A 15,380-nucleotide genomic window follows, 5' to 3' on the forward strand; every position below is an offset into this window, starting at 1 on the left:
TATAATCAAGGCCACGGCTCCCAACTCTTAACCATACCACTTGTCAAGTTTTGTCCTTGCGGGGGGGCGTTGGGGTATCATGGACCTGGTAATGTTGAAAACTTCGATGGCTCGCTAAACACCGATCAATAAATTACCCTTGCGGGTCAAGTAAGCAAGACTGACGCTCCAGGTCGCCATATCAAACTCCAGAACCATCTGTTGTTTCTTCAAGCCGCCCTGATAATCTTCATCTGAGGGTGGTTCGCACATGTCTGGCAAAAAATAGATGAGGAGATTAATCAGATGGGGATGACATGAAGCCTACAGATCACGGGCTCTCCATCCTCAGTCTCAAAAGCAACCTTTCCGTCTCGTATTAGAAAAGAAAGGTAGAATATGTTCTCCACCGACTGCGCAAAATCTTTGGGATTAATGACGAATTTGAAAATGTTTATCTTCGATTCCTCCATTTGTTCCAAAATTCGCGTGAGCTGAATATACGTCGGCAACTAGACGTCGACAAAACTGGCAGACGTACTACGGCGACATTCTTCGTCGTTTCGTTTTCTGAGCGTTGAATATCCTCTTCCTTCAGTTCTTGAGGTTTTTGCTCCTCATCCTTGTTCTTTTCAAGCTTTGAACGCTTCACTTGTGCTCTTTTTTTCTGTTCAATGGACAGAGGGCCAAGCCTTTAAAGTGGAAAACAATGTGAGAAATCTGGCAGATAAGAGAGGGATTAATTGACATGAAACCCATCACGGGGACGCGTCTGCTCTTCGCAAGGGCTTTCCGTCCAATCCTATCCCAATCGAGGGGTGCTTCCCCGTCTCCATCTTCTCCATCATCGGAATCCTGGGGCAACGATTCCTCAAGTGGCTTACGACCGCCCATAAACGTTATTAATTTGGATACGAATTCGTCCACATCAAATGCACCAGAGCCTGATTTCATCGCTCGTGCTTTTTGAGCACCCATGTTAGACGCCATTAAAAGTAGATGCGAGTCCAAAGTCGCTTCTTGCGGCCCTTTGACTAATGAATGTGCTTCAGCGTGACCGAAAGGGGCAGGACTACCCCGTTCACACCTTTATCGAAGAGTTTGTCTGCTTGCCGCACTTGTTGAAGAAGTTCCTCCGCCGTGTAATCATTAGGGTTAGCCTGTTGCTCTTGGGATGTAATCAACTGGTGGAGGTCATAGAGACGGTGAAACCACATACCTTCGATTTTTCTGGTTAATGACCGGTAGTTCTGCCTCACGGCACGTTTCTCTTCAGGGTCTTGGTCTGGATCAAAGACCATCTCTGTGGAACTTTGAGGTCAGAAAGAGTGCAATCTGACGAGGAGGGGATTCGTCGCACCGGGTGACGCGTCCATCTCAATGTCAGGTATAGTAAAAGTGAAAATACGAGGTAGAGATACGTAAAAGTAAATTGGCACTAGTGGCGCGTTGGTGTTTGTTTGCGCAGATCGTTTCCGACGCGCCTGAATCAACGTAAGTAACTCCTTTTGCTTGACCCTCTGGCACCAAAAAGTCGTGTTCGCAAAACAATGAGTAGTCATGCAGTCGGGGTATCTCCTTCTTTCATCTAACCCTTTGCATCGTACTTATCTCTCGTAAAGTACAGCAAAAGTACGCGAGCTAAATGCCATGGTCCCGTGCCCTGCAAGGTTCGCGTCAACTTTACCCTAAATGTTTTGTGCTACAGCTACGGGTCATAGAATTCCTCCCTACCCATCGGAACTCTTCGCTACGGTGAAACCACAGTTGACGAATTCTCCCAAACTGTGGAATGGCGTCACTGGTAATATGTGATCTCTTTCTGTTTTTTTCTCGTTGCTGAATGGAAATCAGGGGATGCGTCACCCCAGCCATCCTCGAACGGCTCGCTATTGCCACAGTCAACAATATTACTGGTTTCCAGGATTTGAAGTTCGTTCACTTCTCATGCTATGAAGTTTTCTGTAAACCAAATCCTGTCTCTCCCAGGCCCTCAGACCAGCAAAAGATCCGACTAGCGATATCACTACGTCGTATCGATCCCGCAGATATTCCAGAAACAGCCAAAAGCAAAGCGCTCAACCCTGCAACACCAAATACTGGCTCTGGACCGACAAGTTTGAAGAGAAAGGCACCTCTCGAAGTTCAGCCAGTGGTGTCGCAGCATTCAGCGCCTGTTGTCTCCTTTCCATCTGCGTCTCAAGCAGTTGAGGAAGAAATCGAAGAAGATTCTGTGGACGAGGAGGCCAAGGACGAAATCTACTGCACCATGGCCACCAATGTTGTTGGCATACAATATTACAAAGGTTAGGAGTGATTTTCTGTCTCTGGATATCTTTGACGCTGTCTCAGGTTTGGTTGGTCCTGGGGAAGAAGTTCTCCTGGTTCGGGAACCTAATAATCCGTATGATAGGTAATATTGCCCTGTATGGCATTCCTTCGACTACTTAATGCCGACTAGGAACGCCATTCAAGTGAAAAATATAGGACATGTTCAAGTTGGTCATCTTCCTCGGAACGTTGCATCGAAATTGGCCACTCTCATGGACAGGCAACTGGTGACGGTTGAAGGAGTCGTCAACGACGGGAATCGCAAGTATCCATCAATTACAGTGGCGGGTTCTAGCTGATGTTTATCAAAAAGTTTCTGGTTCCAGGGGTTATACCCTCTCCTTGTGCGTGGCAAATTCAACGAGCCTTATTCTGCTGTCTGATAGGATAGATTCGTAGACGTTTGAAGATATTTGGCCCATCTGACAAAAGAAATTCCTTGGAGCCCCTTCTGGGATGGGCCACCCCTGGTCAGCGAGGGTTTCCATCTCGTCAAACCGCAACCAGCACCCCTGTTGTTCCTGCTTCGGTTGGCCGCACTCCTTCTGCTGCCGTTGGCCCTTCGCAACAGCGCAATCAAACGCCTGCTCAAAGGGAGGCGGCGCAGAAACAGCAGGAGGCATTGCAGAAAGCCGCTGAGTTGAGGCAGATGTTAAGCAGCCTAGAAAAAGTCGACGACGAGGGACGGCGCGGCTCGTTGCTTGACACACTCTGTTCCACCGATGATGTCCTGAGCCTTCCTTTGCACCCGAATCCACCTAGTTTGGAGACTGGCGAATTGACAGTAAACCTAATGCGACATCAGGCCAGTTCTGCTCTTCAAAAGCTCCATTTTTATGTTAACCACCCACACAGTTGCAAGCCTTGCAGTGGTGCATCGAGCGTGAAAACCCAGTTTTACCCAAGAAGGAGGGGGATAAGCCCGTCCAGTTCTGGCAGCTAAGGAAGAATGGTAGCTCCGTGAGTCTTTCATTTTTTACAGCAACCCTTGTTTATCTTCTTCGCGAAAGTCCTATTATTATAACAGTGAGTACGTCTTCGGAAAGATTAGGATGGTAGATTGACTTTGACCTTCAGTTGCGACTAAGACGCCGCAGACGGCCCCACCCGCCTTGGGAAGGGGAGCGTTATGCGCGGATGCAATGGCACGTTTTTATCTCTCAGTCTCCCGACAGAACTGATAGATTTTGCATCCTTATAGGGCTTGGTGGGTTGATTGCAGAACCTGTTGTGGTCGGGGCTAATAAATGAGTTGAATAGGGAAAAACTTTGACTATGATTTCTCTGATTATCGCCACAAAGAAGGACAACAATCCAGGTTTTTCCAAGACGACCTTAATTGGCGAGTTAATAGTTGAAATGTTCTACTGTTCATCATTGATGTTCCCCGCAGTTGCCCCACTTTCCGTGTTATCTAACTGGGATAAACAAATAAAAGATCATTGCACTCCCGGCACCTTGTCTACCTGTGTATATTATGACACTAATCGCTCGATGAGCTCTGCAGAACTTCACAAATTTGACGTGGTAATCACGACTTATCAAATTGTTGCCGGCGAACATGCGGACGCAACAAACACCGTGGCTCACAGCAAAAAGAAGAAAAAATTAGACCGTAGCTTATTTGAGGTTAACTGGAAGGTAAAGCCTCGAATGTTTCAATTCTGGACCGCCTGGGAATCATCGTTTGCAGAGGATCATTCTTGACGAAGGGCATGTTATTCGTAACCCCAAGACGAAGATGGCGAGGGCAGTTGTCGCACTGAACGCGGACAGACGTTGGGTTTTGACTGGAACACCTATTGTATGTATATTGCTCTTTTCGTATCTGAACGATTTATGACCGTTCACAGATCAACTCTCCAAGGGTCAGTCTTATCCCCGCCAATAGTATTATTTTGACAGCAGTTGCAGGATCTTGGATCCTTACTCACATTTCTTCAAATCTGTCGCCCATTGGACAATGAGGACTTTTACAAACGTCTTCTACTCAGGCCCCTCAAGAATGGAGAAGCTGCTGGGGTTGAGTTGCTTCGCGTTAGTTTTGACATCTTTCGCGTTAAAAACATGCCCTAATCACTGTCTCGTAGGCTCTAATGAGTCACATATGCATCCGTCGAACCAAAGAAGTCCGCAATTTCACTATTCTTATTCATTTTTCGTCCATTCATGTTTCTTAGATGCAAGACGCCAATGGTCTTCCTTTGATCCCCCTTCCACCTGTGTGTAGATGTTTTTTTTCTTTTTTGAAGTCGCAACTGAAGCTTTGCAGGTTGAAATGATCAAAGTGCCTGTTGCACTTAACGAGGAAGCTAGAGTGAGTGTCGCGTTTCTTCCCTCCTATTGGATCAGGACTTACGGGTTTTTTAGCGGCTCTACGACGAAGTCCAGCGCGTTTCACAACAACGATTTGAGAACTTCATAAACAGAGGCGCCAACGCTGTGGTAAACATACCTCCCCCGAGTTCTCGACCGATTTTGTCTTACCACTGCATCAGGTCCAATCCAACGTGCTTAGCATGTTAACTCGCATGCGACAAATCGCACTTCATCCTGGCCTTGTACCTCAGAATTACCTAGAAGAACTACGTAATGCAGAGGGGAATGATGGTACTCATATTCATGGAAAACCTTTATCGCCCGAGGAGAAATTGCGGCTCCAAGAACAGCTTGGGCAGGCCATTGAAGATTGTGAAGAATGTCCTATCTGTTTCAGTGTCTTGGACGATGCAAGAATAACGAATTGTGCGCACATGTTCTGTTTCCCTTGGTATGTTTGTTGCTTTCGAGGGAGTTATTTTGTTGAAATTCCGCATTTAGCATTACAGAGGTGATATCTCGGGATCCTAAGTGCCCAATGGTATGTCTAGACGTGCTTTCGCTTTGATCACGAGGGTAACGTAGTCAACAGGACCGCCGCCCACTCACACTCGGCGATCTGTATGAAAGGCTTCCTCCAACAGATCTTACTCAGAAACCCGTTCGAGTGGAACAAGAAGAGAATCCAGTTGGCATACGGGCAGGCTCATCTGCTAAAATAGATCAACTTATTCATTTATTGAAACTCACGCCAACGAATGAGAAATCACTCGTTTTCTCTCAATTTACATCATTCCTTGATAAAGTCAGTTCTTTAGTTTCAACTGCAACCCACTCGCTGAATCTCTTGTTTAGATTGCGGAGACGATGGATGAAGAAGGGTAGGTTTCAGTGGTTTTGTACGCTCATTAATTGATCCTGTCTCTAGAATACCATATGTCCGTTTTGATGGTCAGATGAGCGCGAAGAGGCGGCAAGAAACTCTCGCCAGCTTCTCTGTTCCGGCTGAAGACGCCGAACCAATCCAATCATCACAGGACACCACAACTTCTCGCAGAAAACGTGTTACCCGACGAGCTTCGCTGGACGATGATGATTTCCCCTTCGACAGCGATGATGACGACGACTTTGTCATGGAAGATGTAGCCAATGATGATGACGATGAAGACCTTTCTTTCGCGGGAAAGAAAGGAAAAGGGAAATCGAAGGCCACGGTGGGGAACAACAACACTAGACGAAGCAGCGGACTGGCATCTAAACGAAACCCTCGGGTCATGCTGATTTCCTTGAAGGCGGTATGTCCTACTTCGCCCCATACTCACATTTATCGATTGTAATTTCGTTCGTTTCAGGGCGCACTTGGTTTAAATTTAACAGGCAAGTGTATTTCAATCAGTCTGGGAGATTCCTCTCACATCCATTTTTGTTCAGTTGCGAATAATGTGTATCTGTGAGTCAGGTTTTATTCATCCTCAGTGAAGCCCAAATCTTACGGTTCGTGCCCTTATTAGGATGGATCCGTAAGTTAACTTTGTCGGTCGACATGCTGTTACTTATCCCCTTTCCTGCTTCACTTAGCTGGTGGCAGGTAGGAAAAAAAAATTGCAAGACTTCCTCCGTCGTGTTAATTTGGTCCATCTCTTTAGGAGGGCATTGAAAGCCAAGCAGTGGATAGAGTCAATCGTATTGGTCAGAAGAAGAACGTTCACGTTTACCAGCTTATTGCGGAGGACACGGTGGAAAGCAAAGTCCTTGAAATCCAAGAACGGAAAAAGCAGCTTATCGAACAGGTAGATTGAGCAAAATACCATCTTCCTGGCACTAATGTAATCGATTGTTGAATAGGCTTTCTCGGGAATCAAACGCACAGAAACCGTTCGCCAACAAAGAGAAGCTAGACTTCAAGGTAAGGGCACAATCTTTCAAAAGATCGCTCACCTTATGTTTCCACCTCAGACCTCGTCGAACTTTTTGGAATCAGGAGGCAGACAGCGAGTCAAGCTGCATGAGAATCAACAAACCGAGTTTACTGACACCTTTGCTGTAATGTTGCACATATTTTCTTTGGTAGCAAGCTACATGTACCTAATTCAGACATTATGTTGATAATTTTGAGTGGACTTCCACCGGTTGGCGGACGAGCCGACAGTCACCTGCTTACCTATTCATAAAATTTCATGCAAGTTGACGTTGAAGCTGCACTATCATCTACTATTATGTCACATTCCGACGTTGAGTTAGTATCTCCCTTTGGACGGATACGACTCGCCCCTCCAACTCCTCAAGAGGATGTAGCCGTTTCCATCCTCCGTTCCGATCCCATATCTCGGAAATATCTTCGCTTTATGCCGGAGCAGATCTCCGTCGCCGAAGTTGCAGCACGTCGAGAATCGCGCGCCAAAGATCCTCGCATCCTCGATCTCTACGCGTACATCGTAAACGAAGATGGTTCATCGCGCTTTGTGGGCTTGTCAGGGGTGTTCAATATTGACGAAGTAAATGGATCGTGCGAGGCTGGTATCCTCGTTTCTCCTGAACTACATGGGAAGGGCACTGCGACGGAGATTTTATATACATTGTTGAAATACGTATTTGAGGAACGGAAGTTTCACCGGACTACTTTCGAGACGGGGGTTGATAATGTCAACATGGGGGGTTGGTTGCAGAACGTTGCTGGAGTGAGGCTAGAAGCTGAACGAAAGGAGTGTTGGAAAGAAGGAGACGGGAAGTATACCGACGTGCATAGCTATGCTATTCTGGAATGGGAGTGGGCTGATAGGATCAAAGCAAGGCTGGAGGAGCGGATAAGAGCACGGGCATCGTCGTGAGCCTCGGCAGGAATACGAGTCTTACGACAGTATCACACAGACGCCTTTCCTCGAAACGCTGGTAAATGTTGGGTGGTGCGGGCGAATCCGATGTATCCATTTGATGCGTATTTTATTGAGGATGTTAATTACGATACTCGGTACAAATGACGGCAAGGTTGTTTATATGACCGGTTCGAAGATGGAATGAAGGTCGGAGTGCAAGGGTATCGAATAAAGCCTGTTACGCGTTGAACTGTCGTGGAAATATTGAGGACAATAGATCCTTGCAGACGAAGCGACAGGGACATACCGCGGTCAGATACGATTCTGCAACAATACGCGCACGAGCGTTTAAACTGAGCTTCATCTCACTAATTTCCTTGTCAACTTCCTCCATAAATCTATCACAGATGGTTAGTATGTGCGACCTATGTAAGCCCGCAAACGCAACTGGATGATAAAATCAACAATTTTGTGCTTGAGCATGGTTTCTGTATGAGTGTTTGTGATGAGGAAAGAAATGTCATAACCCTGTGTACGCGTCAGCCATCTTCCTCGTATCGCAGAGGAGGTCAAGCACCTGCACAGGTTTCCGCCGCAGCACGATGAAGCTCTCTGCTCTTTGCATCATGAACCTAGTAAATTTATGGCATAGAATTCTTTCAATCTCGTCGGCTTGTTTGATCTTGATGCTGAGACGGATAGAGTTGACGGATGATTCGATAAGGACGCGTTCATTCTCGTTACGCGATATCGTCAGAGGATTGAGTAGAACCTCCTTTGATGTTCTGCATGAGTTTAGCCATAGAGGCAGCGTGAAATGAGAAGAAGGGTATACCCTGTCTCAACCTCCGGTTTGTTGTGCCGTTCTACAACCTGTGATGCTCGTTAATGACCTGGTGTACGAATACAGAACCATTAATTACCTGTGACGAGAAGTTCTCGAGGGTGAGCGCCGCAGTGAGGGTTGACCTCACCGCCGCTAGGTAGGGCCGCAAAACATTTGACTGGGCTCGCTGTCAGCGCAAGAATTTCTCGTCGATATCCACGAAGCTCACCATCGTAAATCGGGTTTCATCTGAGTTGTAGATATGACCTCAACTGGTTTTGAGCGGAGCTTCGGCATTTGCCAGGTTCACGAAACGCGTTCAGGTAAAACTTTTTTCAGCATTCGCGCGCTCTCACCAGACGAACTACATCCTCAATGTCTATCGCAATCGGTCTTTGGTATGTAACGACGCGTCCTTCTGGATAGCTTATCCTCATTTTTCTTCAGGAGCTTGGCCTTGCAACCTGGAAAGCCTGAGCCCGTTATACCCCAAGCGGATGTTCAAATCACCAATGTAGCCCTCGGTGAGGAGCTCAAAGACACGACCGGAAGAACCGTCATCAAGTTCTCCTTTGAAAGCCCCATTCAAATGGACGACGAGGACGAGGATGAGGAAGAACCCACACCTGTCATTTCAACCACCGTTCTCTGCTCTCTGACCGCTGGAAAGGTATGTTCTTCAACTCGATGATTATTTTATTCTCACGAACCCAGTAGATTGAACAAGCTACGACCAACATCATTCTGGAAAAAGAGGAAGAATACTTATTCGAAGCCGTTGGCAAGAAGTCAGTCATCTCTCGCGCCACCAATTCTCATCTTTCACTTCTACAACTCTCGTTTCATACAGCACTGTCTACTTAACTGGAAACTATATCGGTGCGTCTCTTTTGTTTCTCGTTATTCCCTTTTGCCTGATATATGGTTTTAGATCAACCACTAAATCAGCCCCCCTTCGATGACGATTCTGACGAAGACTTGGATGATGAGGACGCTTATGATCTCCGAGAAGTCAGCTCTGACGTCGAAATGAACCCTGAAGATGTTGACGGGTTGGAAAGCGACGCAAGGCGAGTATGTTCTCGTCTTCACATCAGGCGTTGTTAAATGAAATCCTCTTTTATCAGCCGGTTTGAAGAAGTCAAGGAGGAGGAGGCTACCAAACCCCAAAAACGGCCTCGCGAATCCGACGCCGCTGACGGTGAAGCTCCGAAATTGAGTAAAGCTGAGAAGAAGAAGAACAAAAAGCAAAAGGCGGAAGGAGGTGCCGCAGTGCCCACTGGCGAAGAGACCAAGGACAAGAAAGAAGAGAAGAAGGAGGAGAAGGAGAAGAAGGAAAAAAAAGTAGCTGACGAACCTAAAGCGAAGGAGCTCCCTGGAGGCATCAAGATCAAAGATAGCAAGGTTGGCACTGGTCCCCAAGCGAAGAAGGGCAACACTGTCCTCATGCGATATATCGGAAAACTCCAAAACGGTAAAGTCTTCGACAAGAACGTCAAAGGCAAACCGGTATGTGTTCATATGACGAATTTCAACATTGCCCACCTCATACATCTCGTTCAGTTTACCTTCCACCTTGGCCAAGGCGAGGTCATTAAGGGTAAACTTGTTGGTTATTTATTAATATCTGGACTTACATGTGTCTTGGACAGGTTGGGACGAGGGCATCGTCGGAATGCAGGTGGGTGGCGAGCGGGTCCTCACGATCCCTCCTGCGATGGCGTACGGCAAGAAGGCTTCTGGTGCTATTCCAGCGAACTCTACTCTTACCTTTGGTATTCCCTATTCACCTAATACTAAAACGTAGATCTGACATACTTTTTTGCAGAGGTGAAGCTCATGGAGATTAAGTAAAGGACGTTTTGCTTTCCATGGTTGATCTAACTAGCACCTACATAAAAGTAAAATGCCTATGTAATTGAATCTGCTGTTGACTCAAGGTTTACACAAGTACTATCACGACCTAGTTTTGCAAATCGGCGCATTTCAGCACAACGAGAGCGCGTCTTGAACCGTTTAGACAATGTGAGCACTACATAATCGGACCATAGGAAGATAGTGGATAGAAATCCAGCGAGATTGAAATAACAATTAAGTACCTGGCTACCATCAACTACTTAGTTATCAAAGCCTCTCAACCAGAAATCGATTTCACAACAGCTGTATCATGTGATCACAACTGCCATGCGCAGCACTGGCCGCAACCGCAATTTTAGGGACCAATTAGCGACCGCCCACCTGTAGTCGGAGAAAATTCGCGTTTCTAAGATAATTTTCTATTCTTTGCACCAGGGTAATGCTCAGGGAGGGGTCAGAGAGGGGCGGGCGCTGCAGCGCCCAAGCAGCGCCCCTGGCCGGTGTGTTTGTTTGAAGTCGCGGTACTTTTAAATGTTGTAAACAAACAACACATCAGTATGTAAGGTGACAATCATGCAGAACCATATGCCATTTGCACCCAATCCTGCCCTCACTACTCAGGTCTAACGCCGCAAGATGACTGGCGTTCTGCTAGTTCTCGGTCTAAGCTTTATTTATGTTGCTCAAAAGTTGCTAGCTCACTGGCGTGCCGTCAAGTCGGTCGGGTTCGTAACCTATCTCGGCCTCCCTCTGGTGCTGACCGCAATTGGACCACAATATATAGAAATCATCCAGGCTACCGTACTCTCTTACCGATGAGCTCCATCGTCGATTATTTTCTTCCGAGATTGCCGGGTATTAACGCTGGTTCCAACCACTACTTCGTAACGAAGCACTCCAGTAAGTTTCTTTCATTGAATAGATCCAAATCAATTCTAACTCTCACGTCATGTAGTATTCGAGGAGGCAGGATGGGATATTCATACTGGGGTACCCGCTCGATCGCTCCGGAATTGTTTGTTATCTAATTATATTCCAGGTATCATTTTGGCCCAGCCCATCCACCTCCATCGTTCTCGGTGACGCCGCTGCCATCAAGGTAGAGAATATTCTAGTTCTTGCTAGAACCTGCGTACTAAACTGAAGAGCAGGAGGTCGGATCATCGCGTGCGCGTTTTCCGAAACCTGTCCAGCAATATGCCTCTTTGGCACTATATGGCCCTAACATCGTGGTTTCTGAGGGAGAACAATGGAAGAGATACAGGAAAATAGTAGCTCCAGCCTTCTCTGATGTGTGTAAAGAATTTTTGCTCTCGCCCTCGACTGACTCGTTCCCTCTTCAGCGCAATAATAAAATGGTGTGGAATGAAACAGCTCGGATTGTTAATGGCCTCTTTGAAACGGTCTGGGATGGAAGAGACGTTGTCACAGTTGACCATTGTCTTGATATTACACTCCCAGTAGGCTTACTTTTTCCCATTCACTACAAAACATTTCAAAGCAACCTTTATTTTTAGATTGCTTTATTTGTCATCGGTTCCGCAGGTGAGAAAAACCATTTCGTGTGGGTTCACCTAATGGTGAGCGTTGCATAGGATTCGGCAAGACTTTAGATTGGAAAGAGGAAGCAGTTTTACCTCCTGGACACAAAATTTCTTTCAAAGAATCACTCCACACCGTCACCACTCGCATCTTTCTCAGATTGGTCTGCCCTGATTGGATGCTGAATTTGACCGAGAGAGGACGGGAAACGCTGCAAGGTTTCAATGAATTGGGGGTACGTGCACCTCCCCCTTAGCGCCATTACCATATACCCATTTAAATAGGTTTATATGTCCGAGATGGTCAAAGAGCGTTTGACCGCTGAGAAAGTGGAACGCCATGATCTTTTTAGCAGTCTTCTGGCTTCGAATAACCATGAATTCGATGCCTCGATGCTCACCGAGGAAGAGCTTGTCGGTGTGTTATCTTTTAAAATGACTCTCGGGTACTCTGTCGTTTACACTATCCCAGGGAATATTTTCATTTTCTTGGTGGCTGGCCACGAGGTTCGTTTTAAAATCAATTTTTCTTCTTATCATATCAATGGTGTATGGCATCAAGACAACTGCCCATACATTGTGCTTTGCCTTCGCACTGCTTGCCCTGTATCAACAGGAACAGGAAACCCTATATCAACATATTAAATCTGTTCTTCCCGGAGACAAGCAGCCAGTGAGTTGTGAACACAACACTACAACCGTTCAGCTTAGAAGATGCTTAACAGGAGTATGAAGATATGTCGTTGCTGACCCATTCTATTGCGTGAGTCGTCGTACTTGTTGATATGATATCCGTCAACTCTGTCAATAGCGTCTTCTACGAAACGATGCGTCTTTTCCCTCCTGTGAGGACTTTATAAAACACCCCCAGATATCTTACTGATATTTTATTGATCAAGGTGATCGGCATCCCCAAATTCAGCGCTGAAGATACTGTACTGGAGGCTGGGAATATAAACGGCGAAAAAAAGACTGTTGTTGTTCCCAAGGGAGCGCGTGTTATTATCAGCGCTCCAGGCGTACACTACAACCGTAAGAAGCCTATGCCAAGGTAGCAGATTGTGGTCGAAGCTAACTTCAATTCAAGCACGTTATTGGGAAGACCCGCACGATTTCAAGCCATCCCGCTTCCTCAAAGATTGGCCACGCGATGCTTTCGTACCCTTCAGTGTTGGTCAGTGGGTTTTCTTCTTGCGTGTACACCCTGCAGCTTACAATATCCATTGTAAGGTGCTCGTGCTTGCATTGGCCGAAAGTATGTTTAAAATTTCCTCAACATATAACTCAATTAACCCTTGTAACTTTCCAGGTTTTCTGAAACGGAAGGCATCGCCGTCCTTACTATCCTCATTTCTAAGTATAAAATCACCGTTAAAGAAGAGCCGCAGTTTGCAGGAGAGACATTTGAACAGAAAAAAGCAAGACTTTTGAAATCGCGCCCGGGTATAACTTTGACGTAAGTTATGTGTTCGTTCCAAGTGTGTGCGGCGCAGCTGATAAGGATCCTTCGTCAGCCCCATTCGTGTCCCTCTGGTTTTCACTCGTCGCACTTAGCGATTGTGTATGTGCTTTAGCAAGTTTAGGCTATCTTTGATAGGGGAATTTATAGCAAGAACATGTTGTCCTATTCTTTGTACAAGATGTATACTCTTCGCGAGAGGAGAATCATTTAACAGTGGAAATATAGGGTTCATTACCCTGCCTTCTATTGGGACTCGAATGGCGTCAAATCCATACGTTTCCATCAGAGCCAGTACTAAGTGCGAAAGAGCGCTGTGGTGCATCTTCTGCGGTTCTCGTTTTGAGACAGCCGATAGTATCAAACTCCATGAACCAGCCATGGCATGTAGTTTGCTAGATGTGCGACAGGTATATATCCTTCCGAAAATAACACTGGCCCTTGGAATATTGTTCCCTAGGCCCATCTTCCGGGAACGACGGGATGGGAAGCTGACAACCCGCCATCAACTGCAATATTCTGACCATTCACATAACTTGAATCGTCTAGAAGGAAGAAGAAAGATTAGGCCTCGTTTGACCATAAGTAGATTGAATTACACACCTGATGCCAGAAACAACGCTGCGTTCGCAATTTCTGTTGTTATCGTTTTGAGCATGTCAACATGAATCAAAAGCAAGGTAATGATCGGTCTCACCCTCAGCTACACCAAATCGTCCCAAAGGATTGAGTTGGCCAATCTTCCCTGCAGTACCACGCGAGCGAGCAAAGTCGAAAGTGTCGCCTGTCATCCCTGTTTCAATGAGACCAGGGCAAATGGTGTTCACGCGGATGTCTGTCTTCTGAAGCTGATAGGCAGAGGTCTTCGCCAGTGAGTTCACCCTAGTGGGAGTTAAAAGGCGCACGAAAATGCAACAATGTGATTGAACGGAACCTACGCGGCTTTGCTTGCACTGTCTGTGGCAAAGTTAGCATCGTGGAGCCGTCGTGTAAAAATTTGCAACTCACAGTCAATGGTACCAGCTCCCGAGCGGATTCCGGCGACTATGCAACAAAGCCAACACAGTTAGCTTACGCCAACGGGCTAAAGATCCTTAGCCTACCAGATGCAGTCATTATGATGCTTCCACTGCTCATGTTCTTCCCTCTAGACGCATTTGTCTTTAACATGGCCGCCGACGCGTACTTGATGGCGAGGAAACAACTAGATGCGTAGTAAATACGAGTTGGTTGGTTGATGACGCTTTTGTCACGTACGAGAGCGCGTTTACTCTCATAGAATTCATGAACGTGTCTGCTGACGTATCCTGGAGGCCATTTCGAGAAGCAATCCCAGCCTTGGGGGAAATTAAAGGGGTGGGGACTTGAGAAGGACGGATTACACACGTTTGCAAAGAAGACGTCTAGTCTGCCTTCTTCTTGCAGGGCCTGTTCACAGACTCCTGAAATAGCACTTTCATCGGCTGCGTCGGCTTGGATGGTGGTGACCTATGAGCGTGATGGGTATGGCACAATAACGGTAAGAGAAAGAATCAACCTGGACGTCAGGGTACTTCCTTTGGATGGTTTCCTTCAGGTTGGGAAGGTTCGTAGGATCAAAGTCAATGAGATAAAGATGTTTTGCGCCTGCCCAAAACAATTCAACATGCACAGAGAACACGATTATGGGCATACGTACCCTCGTGAGCGAACAGGATCGACGCGGCACGCCTGAAACGGGAGCTCTGATCAAGAGAGCTTAACTTTCAACGGCTAAGCAACTAACCCAATTCCTTTCAACGATCCGACACCGGTAATGATGCAAACTTTGCCGCTGAGCTTCTCTCCTCGTCTCGTATTCTCAAGGTGAGCTTGTATCTTCTGGATTCGGGCTGTCGTGGCCTTGTAGTGTTCCTCGGCACTTGTATGTTGACTTTTGACTTTATCGTATGAGGACATGTTTGGGAGGAGAATAACTTGAGAATAACATAAACTGGCACCTTGAGAGTTCTAGCCCGGGGTCTGATGATACCGGGGCCGGTTCGCCATCAAGATACTTCAAAGATTAGATTAGATCGACGGCTATCCCTTGGCTACTCTGCTCAGATGTCAACCAAATCTCAGTTGGGTGCTACCATCCGTTAGTGGTGTCTAAAAACGATATATCGAGTCTCGACTTTGGAGTTCAACTGGTACTACCGCCAAACTACCGCACTACGGCCATAACTGACGTGGGAGAGATCGTGCGAACATAATTAGGACCCTGGGTCGTTTTT

At 46.6% G+C, this 15,380-nt stretch overlaps 7 protein-coding genes across 7 annotated transcripts; 4 read left to right on the forward strand and 3 right to left on the reverse strand.

Annotated features, from left to right (window-relative positions):
- Positions 1 to 114: 114 nt before the first annotated feature.
- On the reverse strand, positions 115 to 1,280 carry LACBIDRAFT_249303 (uncharacterized protein; the record flags this gene model as incomplete). Its single annotated transcript, XM_001880333.1, has 6 exons — positions 115 to 254; positions 308 to 473; positions 521 to 671; positions 728 to 1,013; positions 1,067 to 1,147; positions 1,199 to 1,280. The coding sequence occupies 6 exons, from the start codon at positions 1,278 to 1,280 to the stop codon at positions 115 to 117; spliced, it is 906 nt and encodes a 301-aa protein (XP_001880368.1).
- An 887-nt stretch (positions 1,281 to 2,167) lies between these two features.
- On the forward strand, positions 2,168 to 6,413 carry CHR16219 (SNF2 superfamily protein; the record flags this gene model as incomplete). The annotated part of the gene is made up of 31 exons (XM_001880091.1): positions 2,168 to 2,285; positions 2,332 to 2,392; positions 2,441 to 2,552; positions 2,593 to 2,654; positions 2,710 to 2,863; positions 2,939 to 3,119; positions 3,173 to 3,270; positions 3,321 to 3,336; positions 3,388 to 3,473; positions 3,571 to 3,628; positions 3,665 to 3,951; positions 4,004 to 4,114; positions 4,164 to 4,178; positions 4,225 to 4,347; positions 4,401 to 4,439; positions 4,491 to 4,532; positions 4,583 to 4,627; positions 4,681 to 4,752; positions 4,809 to 5,080; positions 5,131 to 5,170; positions 5,222 to 5,290; positions 5,312 to 5,434; positions 5,485 to 5,510; positions 5,558 to 5,627; positions 5,821 to 5,843; positions 5,870 to 5,924; positions 5,982 to 6,012; positions 6,061 to 6,079; positions 6,141 to 6,149; positions 6,208 to 6,217; positions 6,276 to 6,413. Coding segments are annotated over exons 1-31 (2,484 nt in total), but the record flags the coding sequence as incomplete, so codon positions are not given.
- Positions 6,414 to 6,806: 393 nt separating this feature from the next.
- Positions 6,807 to 7,457, forward strand: LACBIDRAFT_296263 (uncharacterized protein; the record flags this gene model as incomplete). The annotated part of the gene is made up of 1 exon (XM_001880092.1): positions 6,807 to 7,457. The coding sequence occupies one exon, from the start codon at positions 6,807 to 6,809 to the stop codon at positions 7,455 to 7,457; it is 651 nt and encodes a 216-aa protein (XP_001880127.1).
- Positions 7,458 to 7,549: 92 nt separating this feature from the next.
- On the reverse strand, positions 7,550 to 8,500 carry LACBIDRAFT_399438 (actin-related protein ARPC3; the record flags this gene model as incomplete). The annotated part of the gene is made up of 7 exons (XM_001880334.1): positions 7,550 to 7,692; positions 7,750 to 7,840; positions 7,891 to 7,970; positions 8,020 to 8,227; positions 8,278 to 8,315; positions 8,366 to 8,446; positions 8,498 to 8,500. The coding sequence occupies 7 exons, from the start codon at positions 8,498 to 8,500 to the stop codon at positions 7,681 to 7,683; spliced, it is 513 nt and encodes a 170-aa protein (XP_001880369.1). The 3' UTR covers positions 7,550 to 7,680.
- A 138-nt stretch (positions 8,501 to 8,638) lies between these two features.
- LACBIDRAFT_173603 (uncharacterized protein) lies at positions 8,639 to 10,226 on the forward strand. The gene is made up of 9 exons (XM_001880093.1): positions 8,639 to 8,666; positions 8,716 to 8,938; positions 8,986 to 9,056; positions 9,119 to 9,147; positions 9,200 to 9,338; positions 9,396 to 9,777; positions 9,832 to 9,868; positions 9,921 to 10,043; positions 10,097 to 10,226. Exons 1-9 carry the CDS (start codon positions 8,644 to 8,646, stop codon positions 10,120 to 10,122), a joined length of 1,053 nt encoding a protein of 350 aa, XP_001880128.1. The 5' UTR covers positions 8,639 to 8,643; the 3' UTR covers positions 10,123 to 10,226.
- A 714-nt stretch (positions 10,227 to 10,940) lies between these two features.
- LACBIDRAFT_296266 (uncharacterized protein) lies at positions 10,941 to 13,220 on the forward strand (the record flags this gene model as incomplete). Its single annotated transcript, XM_001880094.1, has 16 exons — positions 10,941 to 11,025; positions 11,081 to 11,115; positions 11,165 to 11,224; positions 11,277 to 11,417; positions 11,469 to 11,585; positions 11,643 to 11,670; positions 11,721 to 11,902; positions 11,952 to 12,173; positions 12,229 to 12,339; positions 12,392 to 12,429; positions 12,478 to 12,511; positions 12,566 to 12,698; positions 12,754 to 12,840; positions 12,897 to 12,921; positions 12,976 to 13,122; positions 13,181 to 13,220. The coding sequence occupies 16 exons, from the start codon at positions 10,941 to 10,943 to the stop codon at positions 13,218 to 13,220; spliced, it is 1,485 nt and encodes a 494-aa protein (XP_001880129.1).
- Positions 13,221 to 13,444: 224 nt separating this feature from the next.
- On the reverse strand, positions 13,445 to 15,063 carry LACBIDRAFT_190199 (uncharacterized protein; the record flags this gene model as incomplete). Its single annotated transcript, XM_001880335.1, has 11 exons — positions 13,445 to 13,670; positions 13,729 to 13,761; positions 13,823 to 14,007; positions 14,064 to 14,082; positions 14,134 to 14,169; positions 14,229 to 14,329; positions 14,383 to 14,462; positions 14,512 to 14,613; positions 14,663 to 14,751; positions 14,804 to 14,835; positions 14,891 to 15,063. The coding sequence occupies 11 exons, from the start codon at positions 15,061 to 15,063 to the stop codon at positions 13,582 to 13,584; spliced, it is 939 nt and encodes a 312-aa protein (XP_001880370.1). The 3' UTR covers positions 13,445 to 13,581.
- Between the last annotated feature and the right edge of the window lie 317 nt (positions 15,064 to 15,380).

This window comes from Laccaria bicolor, genomic scaffold (assembly GCF_000143565.1).
Source record: "Laccaria bicolor S238N-H82 LACBIscaffold_10 genomic scaffold, whole genome shotgun sequence".
NCBI classification, from domain to species: Eukaryota; Fungi; Basidiomycota; class Agaricomycetes; order Agaricales; family Hydnangiaceae; genus Laccaria; species Laccaria bicolor.

What these genes read in the sequence shown, in the direction of transcription:
- LACBIDRAFT_173603 (XM_001880093.1), top strand. Translation starts at nt 8,644, where the DNA reads ATGTCTATCGCAATCGGTCTTTG. An exon ending in GCTCTCTGACCGCTGGAAAG is followed by an intron (nt 8,939 to 8,985) that starts GTATGTTCTTCA and finishes CGAACCCAGTAG; the next exon opens with ATTGAACAAGCTACGACCAA. An exon ending in CCAAGGCGAGGTCATTAAGG is followed by an intron (nt 9,869 to 9,920) that starts GTAAACTTGTTG and finishes TGTCTTGGACAG; the next exon opens with GTTGGGACGAGGGCATCGTC.